Consider the following 15,513-nt stretch of genomic DNA (forward strand, 5'->3'; position numbering starts at 1 on the left):
ATATTCTAGATAGCGCTTGATAAAGACTCCATCGCTGGCGATATTAACTAACTTATTCGCTATAAATTCTATCGCTCAGTGATTTTTTCATAGTGGCACAACTCATTTTCCATGTCAAACATGTTTTTTTAACCTTGTGCATAGCAATATGCCTTGGATGGTGTATTTTTCCTCTACTTTTTCAATGTTATCCAACTACAAATGTTTGTATGTTTGAAAAAAAAAGTTGAATCTGCATTTTGTAAAATGTAAACAAGAATGAATGGATGAATCGAAGGGTTTGGACAATGGAGAAGGCAGGGACTTTCCAAGGAGGACACACGGTAGGAGTGATAGCAGTGCTGGGTATAGTTCGACAAAGGAAGGCGAAGGAAGTTAGGTTGGAAATGGAAGACAAAGAAGTAGCAAAGCAAGTTCAAAAGATAATGCAAGGAACGAAGGAGAATACGGATAACAAATTCCTAAATTCTGTAACAGACTTATTTATTTTCTTTAAGTTATATGTAATAACCTAAGGCACTTTAATCTTCCAGAATACAAGGATGGAGAAATTATCAACCCCTATTCCAGTGACTTGGAAGAGGAATGGGAGTGGTTGATGCCAGAATACTATGTTATTAAGGCTTGTAATGCAAGGTGGAGATTTTTCTACTCCACTTAGCCGGTAATATATCGTCTCTTTCCAAAAAAAATAAAAGACAATGGAGAAACAATAGAGGAGAACTTGAATAATCATCTTACCAATCCGATATAGGATTTTTTCACTTACACTACATGCACTAATCATCTTAATAATGAGTACATAACAAATTTAGCTAGAGATGTGAATTGGAATTGGAAAAAAAATAAATCATGCTGCAAGTACAACTTGCACTACCAATGCATATTTACAAATTGCTAATTAGATTCACGAAAATAAGGAGCAAGATTAGATTTGGTGGTTTCATCTTCCCATTCTAGGCTTTCCCACCATTGCTTCTCTCCTTCAATCTTCTTTAATGTCTGAAGGATCACAGTATTGGTGTTAAACATTACCTTCTTCAATTCTGGACATCTCCTAATACTTACATATTTAAGGTTCGCAAAGCAGAACCTCGACCGTGGAGGCACATCTAGCACAATCTTAAACTTCAGCATGCCATCCATGCTAAATGTCTCCAAAGTTGTGAACAAATTAACCGTATGTTCTTCCATACCTACCCGATTCACGATTCTTAACTCTTCTAAATTAAAACACCTTTCCAGATCAAGTGTTTTTAAACGAACCATGTTTGCCAGACTAACCACTAGTGATATTTGTGATGATGGTGGAAAAGACGGCTGTGATAAAACGAGGGTTTTCAAACCGGCACAATGAAACAATTTTAACCAGTTTGTGCATAGACACAATATTTGACTACTTACTAATATTTGAAGAGCAAGATCTGTTTGTAGGTTGATTCCGAGATAATATAAATCTTTCAAGCTTTCCAATTCGCTTATTCTTGATCCTCTTTCCCAGTTGAATACGCTTGTATTAAATAAGTCGAGCACTTTTAATTTTGGAAGTGAAACTAGAGACCCCCAAGTTAGTTCAGTTACACCAGATACATATGATAGATCTAAATACTGTAATTCCTTCAGAGAAAAAATACTTTCTGGGAGCTTATTGATACTTGTACCACACATATCTAAAACTTTCAGCATCGGCATAAATTGAAAAAAGTCGTTAGACATACCATTCAGGTTACTTCTTTGAAGCAATAGAGTTGAGAGATTCAACCAATTTGGTTTTCCATAAAAAACTGCACCATATTTATGATCTACCATACAGATCTTCTCTGCCTTTTCACATCTGTAAACTATATCATGGATCGTATGAGTTAAGTACTTACCTTTTTTTCTTCCAAGGTCCGAGGCTATCCAAATTGCCAAACTACGAACTACGTCATGCATCTTGACCTCATTTTTACTATTCCCACTATCTAACAAACATGCACTTCTGAGACTTTCAATAACATCATGACCTTCGTTATAGACTTCATTTATATCATCCACTTCATCTAAGAATCCTTCTCCTATCCAAAGTTTAATTACTTCTTCTTTTTGAATTGCATAGTTTTCTGGGTATAACGAGAAATATAAGAAACAAGACCTCATTTTTTCATTTTCCAAGTTATCATAGCTGAACTTCAATATTGCTAATACTCTATCCTTCATACCTGACAACACGTAATGCGGAAGATTTAGATTTGATTTAAATATATATGAACTACTAGATTTAAATAAATATATTTTACTTATATATAAAACTTATCAAAACCCTATTTCAAAAAAACACTTGTCAAAACATAATTTCAAAATATATGAACTACTAAATTTTCTTTAGCTAGATTGTGTTAGACTTTTTTGTGTTTTGCGCAACAAATCCCATATGGTTAAACTAATGCTTGTTTAGATTAAGTTAAGTCGGATTAATCTTAATCCGCATTAAGGCATGTTTATGGTGTTAATCATGCATTAAAGACTAGCTTAAGGTTAATGCTAGATAAGATTAAGCTTAGCATCACATGTCAACTAGCTTGACATGTCATATGAGGTGTCCTCCAACTCATGATGGAAAGGTTGGAGTGACATGTGGCAAGCATGACTAGGACTCTCTTCTAGCCTCACAAGTTAATTTTCTTTAAAAACAAGTCCGTTTCATCCATCAAAAATTAATATGAGGAAATAGAAGTTGATAATAAGTCACAAAAGTTTAAGTGTCTTGTGTGTTCTATTTCCTTGTACAATAACCTGTTTTGATATGACCTATATGTATTATTCTTGTTTCATATGGTGTTGTTTTTAGTGAGTTGTTGAGTATGCTAATAATACTAGTTTCAAGTCTAATTTCAGCATGTAGTTAGCTTATATGATGTTTAGTGGTAAAGCATAAAGGTTTAGGAGCTGGAATTCCAACATTCAACTTCTATTTCACTTAGTTATAACATATTCAACAGCTAGCTGATGATTGTATGGTTGAGATTTTGGATTATTTTCCTTCTAAGGTTGTAGTTCTTCTCATATGTGGTGATTCGATACTTCATACTTGATGTTGTGGGGTTTTAAAATCGGTATAACAAGTATTGGAGAAGTTGTAGAAGATTCGTGTATCACAATCAAGGTTTGTTCACATATGCAATGGATTTGGACTTCTCAAAATAGTGTTTTCTGTTCAAGTACAAGGTCTGGATTTTTATTGTTTTGAGAAATTGTAGCTTGTACAATCTGTAGCTTTCATTACTCGATTAAGTGTTTCCAAAGGGATGATTTGAGAGTATGTGGAAGTGTTTTAATGAGACTTATGTGATTGTGGTGGTTTGTTTTGATTCATTCAGAAATTGTAAAAACGAATATTGCCCAAAGATGTTTTGTGTTTATGAAATTTAATGTGAATCAAGTCTCATATGAGTAAAAGCTTTTCATATGAGAATTTATTCTTAAACTTATTAGGACTCATTGTATGTCGTAATTTCTGCCCAAAGGTGATTTGCGATGATACAGAGTCTTGTTTTTGAGTTTAATATGTTATTGTTTTGCTTATTTACATGCTATTTACTTGGGTTATGTTATAGCTGTATAAAGTGATAATAAGCATGTGTGTATTGTGTGAATATGAATTTCAGTGGAATTGTGATTGTGGTTTATCATCAAGTTTATTCCATGTTGTGTTTGAATCTGAAATTCAGTGGGAGTGGTGTTTTTAGCTTGTTTATCATCATTCTCTTATTCTTATAAGGTTTGTATGCTTATAAAATAGTCTCTAGTTTGAGATAAAGCATGTGTTATGTGTTGTGCTTGAAGTTAATGGGAATATGATGTTTATGGTTTTATCATCATGTTTGTTTCCTTACTTTTGTAAGGTGTATATACTCATAAAGTAATTTCTGGTAAGAAATATGGTTCTCATTCGATATCATCAATGTCCTAAAGTTCTTGGTCTCATTAGAATACGAGCATAGTTCTTAATTCGAGCAAGACAATGGGGATATCATTAAGGAGAAAAAGCGGGTGGCATAAGAGCATATGTAGTGCTGCTTGTATGGCTAAGCTAAGCCAATAAAGTTACAAGTGCAATTCAGTTGACATAAGGCTAAGCCAAATGAAGTTTTCAAGTTAAGTTTGGTTTTGGCGTAAAGTTAAGACAATAATTTTTTTTTCGGTTTTGAAAAATAAAATGTTTTACTTGGGAATAATTGGCCGTCTAGTTTTCTGATTGTAGAAACGCCTTACACTTTTTGAATACAAGGGCTGAGTCTCTATAGTCGAATGCTAGCATACTATTTGACTCGAGTGTGCGGTTGGCATAAAAAGTTTTAAAAATGTTTTGTTGCTTACACAAGTGGGAGATAGTTAGAATTTTTGTGTTTTACCAAACAAATCCCTTATGGTTAAAGTAATGCTTGTTTAGATTAAATTAAGTCAGATTAGTCTTATTCCGCATTAAGGCATGTTTATAGTATTAATCATGCATTAAAGACTAGCTTAAGGTTAATGCTAGATAAGGTTAAAGCTTAGCATGACATGTCAACTAGCTTGACATGTCATATGAGGTGTCCAATGTAGCCATAAGGTGTCCTCCAACTCATGATGGAAAGGTTGGAGTGACATGTGGGCAGGACTCTCTTCTAGCCTCACAAGTTTTCTTTAAAAGCAAATTTGTTTTCACCCATCATAAAGTAATGTGAGGAAATAGAAGTTGATAATAAGTCATGAAAGTTTATGTGTCTTGTGTGTTCCATTTCCTTGTACAATAACCTGTTTTGATATGAACTGTGTGTAATATTCTTGCTATATATGGTGATGTTTTCAGTGAGTTGTTGAGTATGCTAATACTAGTTTCAAGTCTCAGCATGTAGTTAGCTTCTATGATGTTTAGTGGTAAAGCTTAAAGGTTAAGGAGCTGAAATTCCAACATATTGCACTCAACATGTCTCCTAGATTTGCCACCAAAAACATCAGTAACTAAGTGCAGTAATTCCGAAAAGAGCAACAAACACTTAAATTATGCGGATTAGAGACTAAATTAAAGAAGGTTTTTAAAGCCTGAAATCATGGTAATGGTTAGACGTACCTGGAAACTCTGACGCAGATTTTCGCAGAACAGCATGTGCGTGTTGTCACTCTTGGAGAGTCTTTTTGCTAGCCATGGCTTGACCAATAGTTACTAGTGCTAGAGGAAGACCTAGACATTCTTTCGCAACTTTTATAGCAAGCTCTGATACTTCTGGATGGAAACTTAGCGCTCTTTCGCTGACATTTTGTTGAAAAAGAAGCCACGAATCATCCCAATCTAAACAAGTTACTTTGATAATCTCATCAGCTTGCATAAACCCACACACAGACTCCGATCTGGTAGTGAATATAACTCTAGACTTGGTTAGTTCTTGAGTTGTAATTTTGACATTTGGAATCCCAATTATTTGTAAATCAACTCTTTCCCATATATCATCCAACAACAACACAAAACTTTTCTTCTTTAACACTTGCATTATATCAAAGGCTCTATCATATATATTTGTTTCCTCTGACCATGACAACCCGAGTGACTTCCCCATTTGTTTTTGAATAATTTTAATGTTTAAAACTTGAGAAACCACAACCCAAATGACTTTATCAAAATGATGGTTTCTTTTCAGAAACTCATTGTTTACATTCTTCAGAAGAGTTGTTTTTCCGACTCCACCCATTCCATGAACGCCGATAATTCTCACAAGACTTTCCTCATCAGCCAACAACTTCCATATTTCCTCCAACTTTGACTCCATTGCCACAACTCGGTTTGTGGACATCTCTCGAACAACATCGGCTTCAGATTTATCAACCAAGACTTGGAAGACACCTTCATTCCAGAATTTGTTGGCATTGTTTAGCTTTTCCACCACTATCTTACCAAGTTTGTAACCATTACAACAGTTTTTTTGACCCCAGAACCTAAAATAGCTTTCTCCTTCATTCCTGATACCTTGTTGCAGTATGTTTTCTATTTCTTGTTCCAAGGTTTCTACTCTTTGGAGCCAACCACTAACTTCATGGGTACGTTTTGCTGGCTCCATTGGGTTTGACTCCGCAGTACGAACCCTTGCCTTCACATCATCTCTTCGATCTTTCAGTTTCGTGAAGGAACTCTCTAAAGCATTTAAATTTTGTTTTAGCTCAAAGAGATAATTTCTATGTGTAGCAGAACAATTCCATAGACGTGAGATTATGTCGATGATGGGAGTAACAAAATCCATTGCTTCTGATAATAAGCAAATTAAGACTGAAAGAGTAATGTGTAAGGTAATGATCAGGGGAAAGAAAAAGGTATTGGGGTAGATGATTGAGAACTGATATGGATAAAAGAGATGGCTAGGATAAATTTATAGGAGGATAACAACGTGTGCGTATATATAGCCGGGCCTCGCATATTTTGCTTCTCATGTGCTGGGAAAGAAAAAAAAGTTATTGGTATGTTTCACGTAATATCTTATCTTTTGCTTTCTCTGGCCGAACCTTATTCTTTTTTGGTAAATGGCCTTTGAAAGTGACGCGTCATCTTTTTCTTTCTCTAGCTTAGCCAATATACATGTTCCCCATATATATATTTGAAAAGTCTGGACTAATTAATCTTTTGCAAAATAGAAATTGGAGAGTTTTTACTTGTGTTCTTTTGGTTGGGTGACGGTAAAATGTTAGCTAGGTATAACTGTTTATTACGTACTGTGGTGAAAAAAAGGTATCTTTGGATCCAAAAATTTTCTGGCAGAAATGAATCAAAACAACTGGCTAGTGTTTCTACTATTTGCGGATATCACTGCAGTACAGAGGCAAAGGGCTTTGGATGATGATATAACGATCTTAGTTCCAAACTCGTGTTTCTTATTCTACCAAAAGGACATATATAACATCAAAAAGGGATCCCCGCCTGCCAGCATGTGCCTTGCCAATTTCATTGTACTCAAAAGAAAAAAGTCGGCAACATCAAAATTTCTTGAGTTGTTTTCTTCAAATACATCACTCATTGTCTCCTCATTCTTGATGAATGTAGAAAACATGTTCTTCTATTTGTCCTCATTATGTAGGACCCACATAATGTTTCTCTTATTGCAAAAGATCATGACGCATCATCTATGGTTAAAATTATAAGCTTAGGATACCATTACTGCTCTCGGAGCACCGCATGTGCTGAAAATGAGTTGCAAATTAAACACAAAATTAACCCTGCAATTTTGTGATCTTCCAACACCATGTTTTGGAAAATGATAAAACATTGTCATGATCAGACTCATAATTAGGGACTGGCGATTCCCATTTGGAAATCACTCTTCCAGAAGAGATCACGTTGCAATTACAGCATAGGATCACATATATCGACAAAGAGAAAGCAAAATAAAGCAAAGGTATCGCTTTAGAACCAGAACTGCAATCTTCTTTTGCAATATAGATCATTCCAGTAAAACTAGTTTTCAAGCAAAGGAAATTCATTTTTTGGTTTATCACAAAAGAGAAAATAGTTGGCCAAGAGAGGACAAAGATGGGGCAATGCATATGTTGGATGTATGAATGGTTGCAGCTACATCTCACGCCTTGTACCATGAGCATCTCATCTACTCATCCATGTCCAGGCCTTGTAGTACGTGCAGATCATTTATTCAATTGTCAAGGACCTCTTTTCTGAGAAGGATAATAGTCCCAAAATCTTGTAACTATATATGTGATGACCTATATAGCGATACAGATCTTTGAACTTTTAGAAGTAATCGAAAATTTCAAAAAAAAAAAGTGATATCCTATGCTTGAAAACTTAGTTTAAGATGATCTCGTATTGCCATAGAAATATTGCAGTTCTGGCATTCCAAAGTGATTCCTAGGCTTTACTTTGGTTTCTCTTTGTGGATATATGTGTTCTATGCATAAGGGTAGAATGATCTTTTGCGAAAGAGTATGCCTAATTTGGGTCCGATATTGAAGAAAACAATCTTGTAAGATACTAAAGTTGTCCTTACATAATACAGAAGTGTAGTGCAGCCTCTATAGGTTCGAAGGTATGGATATTAGCTTGCTTGGTGTACATTGAGAAGTATCAATGAATGTCTGTCTGCAAATACACACACTGGAAACTTATGACCCAAGATATACGTGTGGACACCTAGTCGAAATGGTGAGTTCTTTCTTGAAGGTACTTTCATTAACTTATTTTCTAACTACTACCTTAGAGCTAGAGGAGACTTATAGGGAAGTACAAGTCGGATGGCCTCTCAGGCAGGGACGGGCCTAGCAATGGGCTAACCCGGGCTATAGCCGGTCCCTAATTTTAGTTTGATAAAAATTTTGTATAGGTAATTTTTTCAATATTAGTAATTAGCCCATCTCTATTTATGATTAGCCCTTGTAGTTGTAGCACAATTAATTTTTATCCCAATATCTTGTTGGAAACACTTTGAAAACTTTTTTTTTGGAAAAAGTTGTAAAACATGCAACCTTTTACAACTTTAGAATTACGAGTTGTCAATCTACAGTTGTAGATTACTATTTTTCCCGATGTGTCTGGGAAGAAGATTTGGAAGCGGTCTTCTTATAGCAAATCTTACCCTTACCCTTAGCACCTACAGCTTCCACCTACGAGAATAATGAGAGATAAGAAATAGAGGCAACAATATTGTTAGAATTAAACAAAGAGTATTTCTTACTTCATTATCCTGCGAAGGTGACACTTGAGACGTTTTCTTAGCCTTCTTCTTCAATTTCGCAGCCTGAAAACAAAATAAAAATAAATAGTAGGTTCAGGATAAAACAATACATGGATAGTTAATAGAAAGGCGAAGCTAAAAGTAGCATACAACGTCAAGTTCCTCAGTCCACCTGAACACCCAAGGATTGTAAGCGGAAAAATCCGCAGGAAGCGGAAGAGTTAAACCATTTTCGTCTCTACCAGATATGTGGGGACCAGCCAAGACAATAGGATACTCCACCCAACGAGTATCTTTTGACTTACTAGCGGAGTTATTAGTAGGGTCATGAAAATCAACATCTCGCATGATTCTTTCATTCTCAGTGATACCATCCTTTCTTGTCAAGCGAATACCCCATTTATATGATTCATTCTTCAAAATGGAAACTTCATAGTTCTTGAAGAAATTCTTAACTGTATAATCTGCGGGGATTAATCTCACTATGGGCATGTTCGGGTTTTCTTACTTCTATTGGGTAAATAGATTCCAACCCTGCCGCACGACGAGCGAACTCCATGACTATCCTGATACAATGACCACTCAATTGGAATATTCCACACGAAAATCTCGCATCAGAAAGAATCTCATAGAAGAGAGGGGTTTAAAGATTATAAAGGGGAACAGGAACACCAGCGAGAAGTTGTCCCACTGAAATAATAATTTTTTAGTCATTCCACTGATCGAGCGAAAACCATTCAGGGCCAAGTGAAGAAGAAGGTTTTGATCCGGGAGGGGTGGATAATGAGAAGCCTCTCTGACCGAACTCGGTCTTTAATCTTTTAAGTTCTTTTTCGTTCTTCCAACCAGCTTGAGGAATTTTTTGGAAGGAGTATGGGAATGAGGATAATCAAAGATGATCAAATTGATCGGGATTAGGATGATCAAGATACAAGAAGTAAGAAATAAAGTGCGAAAATGAAAAAAGAAAAAGGGAAAAATGATGAAACAGGAAAAGATGATAATCAACTCGAGGGTTTAATCAAACCAGAAGAGCAGCGGCAGAAGAAAATAAGAGTCGAAGAGAAAAGGAAGAAGAGTAAAAAGAAGAAAACGATTGAGAGTAAATAAGAGATTTACTCCCGATTCCCAAGAGATTTACTCCATAATGCGATGATTAAAAGTGAACGAATAGGAAGAGGCGGTTATAAGAGACGTGTCAGATAATGAATGGTTGAAAGGACATGCGTAAGTTGTCATGCCTAAATCAGGGGAATATGTCGGCAGAGAAGAATACGAAAAGGTGCACGGATGCGGAAGAATAAATTGGAAATTCTGATACCGTTCTCTTTATCAAAAGAACGGTATGAGAAGAGGAAAAATGTGGATACAAAATACTGCACACCAAGTAAGCATGCAAAATAATGATCATCAAGAAAGGGCGAAGACAACCGCGTAATCACGAATAAAGTGTGAAGAGTCGTGCGATAGTAAAGAAGTCGTGCGTCAAAGATAAAGTCCACGCGACATTGACGCACGTCATATCCGAAATTAGGGGCTTTATTAGCTGTCCTCCACTATGTAAACTCCTATATAAGGAGCCGAGCGACCTTATATTGAGAGAGATCTTTTTGAGAGTTTAGACAAGATATTTATGAGAGAGAGAAAGATTATTTGGAGAGCAAGTTAGGATTTCTTTATTACTTTGTATCCAATTTGAAGATCTTAATAAATGTTCTTATAATTCTCATGGAGATTACTTAGATTGTGCTATACTTTTTATTAAGGGTGTGGTTGTGAGATTACTCACAACTATAGCTCCACTATTTAGAAGATAGAGAAAAGAAAGGATAATATTTTTGTTTCTCAAATTAGTGGTGGAAGAATAGATATCGGTGATTTATCGGGGGTACGCTAAATAAATAATTTTAATGGGGTAGGAAGATTAACATAGAGGGTACACAAATAAAGGGGTACCGTTAGTATTTTTGGGGTATATAGAAGAACACCTTTCTTTTTAAAGTACTGAAAACTTTTTAAGTTCCATGTCACTCAAAGAAACAAGGGAATATTGGTGATGTTCCCCAAAATCGGGATATGCCACATGATTCCAGTTTTCGGGAATATGTCCCAAAGTAACGGTTTCGTCAAGGAACTGTTAAATAGTCAATTTATCATAAATGTGTCGATTTTGGGGCATATATCCAAGATGACAGTCGATATCCCCAATTTTCCCAAGAAACAACAGTATATATGTAAAGAATGGGTCTAGACTAGTCTTAGATTAATTAGATACTCATGTTGTCCAGCTACATACCGAAGCCACTACACCATGAAAAGATCTGGTAACTTATGGACTCTGGTTACAGAAACACTCATATATGAAGCAGTTGAAAGATACAACTAACTGTGAAACCCAGCTTGCTACGTTGCAAGGTTCAGGGTTGTCCGAGACAAGTCCAGGATTTTAAATTGCAAAACTAAAGATACACCCGGTGGTTTCAAATTTTCTTGTAACTACAAACTAGCTAGAAACACAAAAGTAAAAGTAAATTGAATTTCCCAAACTAAATTAAAACTTAATTAATATTAAAATCAAACAACTAGTTGATACATACTTATAAATAATATCAAGTTTCACAAAAATAAGGAGCAAGATTAGATTTAGTGGCTTCATCTTCCCATTCTAGGCTTTCCCACCATTTCTTATCTCCTTCAATCTTCCCTAAAGTCCGGGGGATCACACTATTGGTGTTAAATGGCAGCTTCTTCAATTCTGGACACCGGTTCACTTCAATATGCTCCAAGCAAAGGAACTCAACATTATGGTTACATATTCTCTTTAGTTTTGGAATGTTAAAGAAACTCAGACTATTGAGTCTCGAAAACGTAGTTTTTAACTTCTCTTTGGCTGCAAGGCCATCAGAAATTATCTCTTCTAATCCATCCAAATATTCCAAATCAAGTGTTTCAAGATTTTGAGCATATATCAACCATGTTACATCCTTTAGTTTAGGACAACACCATATACTTACTTGTTTAAGGTTCACAAAGCAAAACAACGACTGTTGAGCCACATGCCACGCAATCTTTAACTCTGGCATGTCAAAAAGTTGAAGTATCTCCAAACTTGTGAACAAAGTAGCCTTATCTTCCATACCTACCCAACTCACGATTCTCAACTCTTCTAACCTCCAGCAACAGTCGAGCTGAAGTGTTTTCAAACCAACCATGTTTCCTAAACTAACTAATGATGATATTGGTGAAGCCGCTGGTAAAGACAACGGTGATAAAACCAGGGTTGTGATATCCTGACATCTGTAAATTTGTAACAAATTTGTGCACAATTGCAGTTTGTGACTACTTGCCAATCTTTGAAGAGCATGACTAGTCCCTATCTTTATTCCGAGATAATTTAAATCGTTTAAGCATTCTAACTCGCTGAGGCTTGGTCCACCTTCTACTTCCCAATTGAATGTATTTGAACAATAAAAGTTCAACATTTTTAACTTTGTAAGACAAACCAAAGTCCCTGGACTTAGATCAATATAAATATGCTTGCAATAGACAAATGACAGGTCAAAATATTGTAATTCCGTGAGTGAAAAAATACTTGCTGGGAGTTTGTTGCAATCGCTGATTTCCATTTTAGACATATCTAAAACTTTGAGCATGGGCATAGAACGAAAAAAATCATCAGATATAATTTGTGCTTTACTGTCTTGCAGTAGCAGAGTTGAGAGATTCAAGCAATTTGGTGCTCCATTAAGTTCTCCAATTGATTCATTACCTACTAGAGAGATCTTCTCTGCCTTCTCCCATTTGTGGAGCTTCAGTTTATTTTTTGCTTGAATTGTTAAATACTTACCTTTTTTCCCCCCAAGATCTGAGACTATCCAAATTGCTAAATCACGAACTACATCATGCATTTTCACAGAATCTCCATTGACTAGAAAGAAACCAGTTTCTAGCAAACATGCACCTTTAAGATTTTCAATAACATCATGACCTTCATTATAAACTTCATCTAAGAATCCTTCTCCTATCCAAAGTCTAATTAGATCAACTTTAATAATCGAATAGTCTTCTGGGTATAGCGAGCAATATAAGAAGCAAGACTTCAACTTTTCTGTAGGTAAGTTATCGTAACTAAACTTCATCTTTGCTAACACTTCTTCCGCCATGCCTGAGAATAGTAAATGTCAACTTATGAACAACACTTGATTTTTATTTTAATTTTGGTACCTTAGATAGTAAAAGCCTAATTATTATTATTATTATTTTTTGTTGCAATGAAAAATAGTTGACTAGATATACCTGAAAACTCTGATGCTGATTTTTGTAGAACAGTGAGAGCGTATTGCCATTGTGGAAGAGTTGTTTTGCTGGCCATAGTTCGACCAATGGTAACGAGTGCTAGAGGAAGACCAAGACATTCTTTTGCAACTTGTTTGGCGATCTCAAGTATGTTTGGGCAATTTGTTAACTCTTGTTGTCCGACCTTTTCTTGAAATAAAATCCAAGCTTCGCCCCACTGTAGGCAATCTACTTTAATCTTTGTATCAGCTTCCATAAGCCCACACACAGACTCAGATCTTGTAGTGAAGACAACTCTAGAAATATTGATCATTTCTTGAGAATCTTTTGTTAGATCTGGAATTCCAACGGTTGCTAAATCAACTCTTTCCCAAATATCATCTAAGAACAACACAAATTTCTTGTTCTTTAGCACTTCGGTTATATCTTTAGCTCTGTCATCTATATTTGTTTCTTCTGACCATGACAACCCAAGTAACTTGCCGATCTGCTTTTGAATATTTTGAATATCTATATCCTTTGACACCACAACCCAAATGATTTTATCGAAATGATGGTTTCTTTTGAGAAACTTGTTGTTTAGATTCTTCAAAAGAGTTGTCTTTCCGACTCCACCCATTCCATATAAGCCTATGATTCTCTCAAGACTTTCCTCATCGGCCAATAAACTCCATATTTCCTCTAGATTTGACTCTATTCCCACAGCTTGGGTTGTGGCTATCTCTCGAACAATATCGGGTTGAGATTTATCAACCAAGACTTGGAAGACACCTTCATTACAGAACTTATCGGCATCATTCAGCAGTTCCACCACTATCTTGCCAAGTTTGTAACCAATGCAACAATTTTTTCGACCCCAGCAACAAAAATAGCTTCTTCTTTCATTCTTGACACATTCTTGTAATATGCTTTCTATTTCTTGTTCCAACATTTCCACTCTTTGCATCCAACCACTAACTTCATGGGTACGTTTTGCTGGCTCTGTTTGATTGGACTCCGCAGTATGAACCCTTTCCTTCACATCATCTCTACGTTCTTTCAGTTTCATGAAAGAATTCTCTAAAGCATTTACATTTTGTTTTAGCTTACAGAGATAATTTCTATGGGCAGCAGAACAATTCCATAGACGAGAGACTATGTCGATGATTGGACTAACAAAATCCATTGCTGCTAATTACAAGAAAGACTGTAAGAGTAATGTGTGTGCAACGATCAAGAAAACAAAAAAGAGAAAGATATTGGGGTGGATGACTGCAAACAGATATGGATACAAGAAATGACAAGGATAATTTATAGGAGGATAATAATGTATGTCTATAGTGTTACTTTACATATAGCATGGACTGGCCGATTTTTTTTAATCTGCTGGGAAAGAATGAGACCTATTGGTTTTTCTTTTGTTTTTTTTCATCAGAAGGAAAAAATTCTTAGAAACGAATAATTTACAGCTCTACAAGATTTGGACAGCAGGCTAAAAGAAAAGCAATGCCAAAAAGAAAAGTAAGAAAAAAAATTAAAAGAATGTAAAGAAAAGCAAAGGCTAATACAATAATCTGTATTGCGGGAAGATATTATCCAAAATTAGCATGGTTTGCGAGTAGTTGAAGTGCAGTCTGCATCGAGCTGCACCTGCCCAAGCAAAGAGCAATGATATCTGGGTAAGGATCTGCAAAACTGGCCGTTGAAAGTGATGCATCATCTTTTTCTTTCTTTTTTTGGCAAAACTCAGAAGGAGCAATTTATTGAAAAAGACATAAGAAACGAGAAAGGAGAAAGAAGGAGGCATAGGCCATGCCACTAATGAAGAAAGAGAAAAATAAAATGATTATAACAGGGAGAAATCGTCTTTAAGTATGCAGGTCGATGCGTTGATCGATCAGAATCCATAGCACCACGAATGAAATGATCAGGTGGTTACCATTATTAACTCCCCAGTTTGTCAAAATGTCAGCTATAGCGTTACCTTATATATGACACAGCTTGGTAAATACATGTTCCCCATACTTGAAAACTCTGGAGCCTGGACTCATAATCTTAGGCAAAAGAGAAACTATTGGAGATTTGGAGATTCTTAACTTGTGTTACTTTGGTTGGGTGAAGGTAAAACATTTCCTACGTATAACTAATAGGTAATATTTTTGGATCAAATTAAATTGTTGCTGGCAGAATAGAACTGGCTAGTGTTTCTACTATTTGGTTGATGGAATTTCATTAGATGATTCTTTCTCTACCTAAAGGTCATGTACATCATTGGACGTAATCTAGCTAATTCACAACACTTTAATTACACCAAATTTGTGTGGTACACAGAATTGGTTCATTATATCTTTATATCTCATTCAAAAGGGAACCCCCCCTGCCAGCATATGTGCCTTGTAAAGTTCATTGTACTTTTTTCTTTCAATTCCATCAAAATTTCTTGATTTTTTTTCTCTCTTTTTTTTAAGAAAACTTAGGCAGAGCCTAAGGATTTGGATTGCTAATAATGCAAGTGTGGTCATTGTTTAGACAAACATTAGACCCA

General features: G+C 35.6%; 2 protein-coding genes across 2 annotated transcripts; both read right to left on the reverse strand.

The window, feature by feature from the left end:
* Positions 1-897: 897 nt before the first annotated feature.
* On the reverse strand, positions 898-9,185 carry LOC113274174 (probable disease resistance protein At1g15890). Its single transcript, XM_026523647.1, has 5 exons — positions 8,844-9,185; positions 8,694-8,756; positions 8,595-8,622; positions 5,180-6,283; positions 898-2,201 (listed from the first exon to the last, which is right to left on the reverse strand). The coding sequence occupies exons 1-5, from the start codon at positions 9,183-9,185 to the stop codon at positions 898-900; spliced, it is 2,841 nt and encodes a 946-aa protein (XP_026379432.1).
* A 2,117-nt stretch (positions 9,186-11,302) lies between these two features.
* LOC113274185 (probable disease resistance protein At5g63020) lies at positions 11,303-14,127 on the reverse strand. The gene is made up of 2 exons (XM_026523656.1): positions 12,990-14,127; positions 11,303-12,858 (listed from the first exon to the last, which is right to left on the reverse strand). Exons 1-2 carry the CDS (start codon positions 14,035-14,037, stop codon positions 11,303-11,305), a joined length of 2,604 nt encoding a protein of 867 aa, XP_026379441.1. The 5' UTR covers positions 14,038-14,127.
* Between the last annotated feature and the right edge of the window lie 1,386 nt (positions 14,128-15,513).

Source organism: Papaver somniferum, chromosome 1 (assembly GCF_003573695.1).
Source record: "Papaver somniferum cultivar HN1 chromosome 1, ASM357369v1, whole genome shotgun sequence".
Taxonomy (NCBI): Eukaryota; Viridiplantae; Streptophyta; class Magnoliopsida; order Ranunculales; family Papaveraceae; genus Papaver; species Papaver somniferum.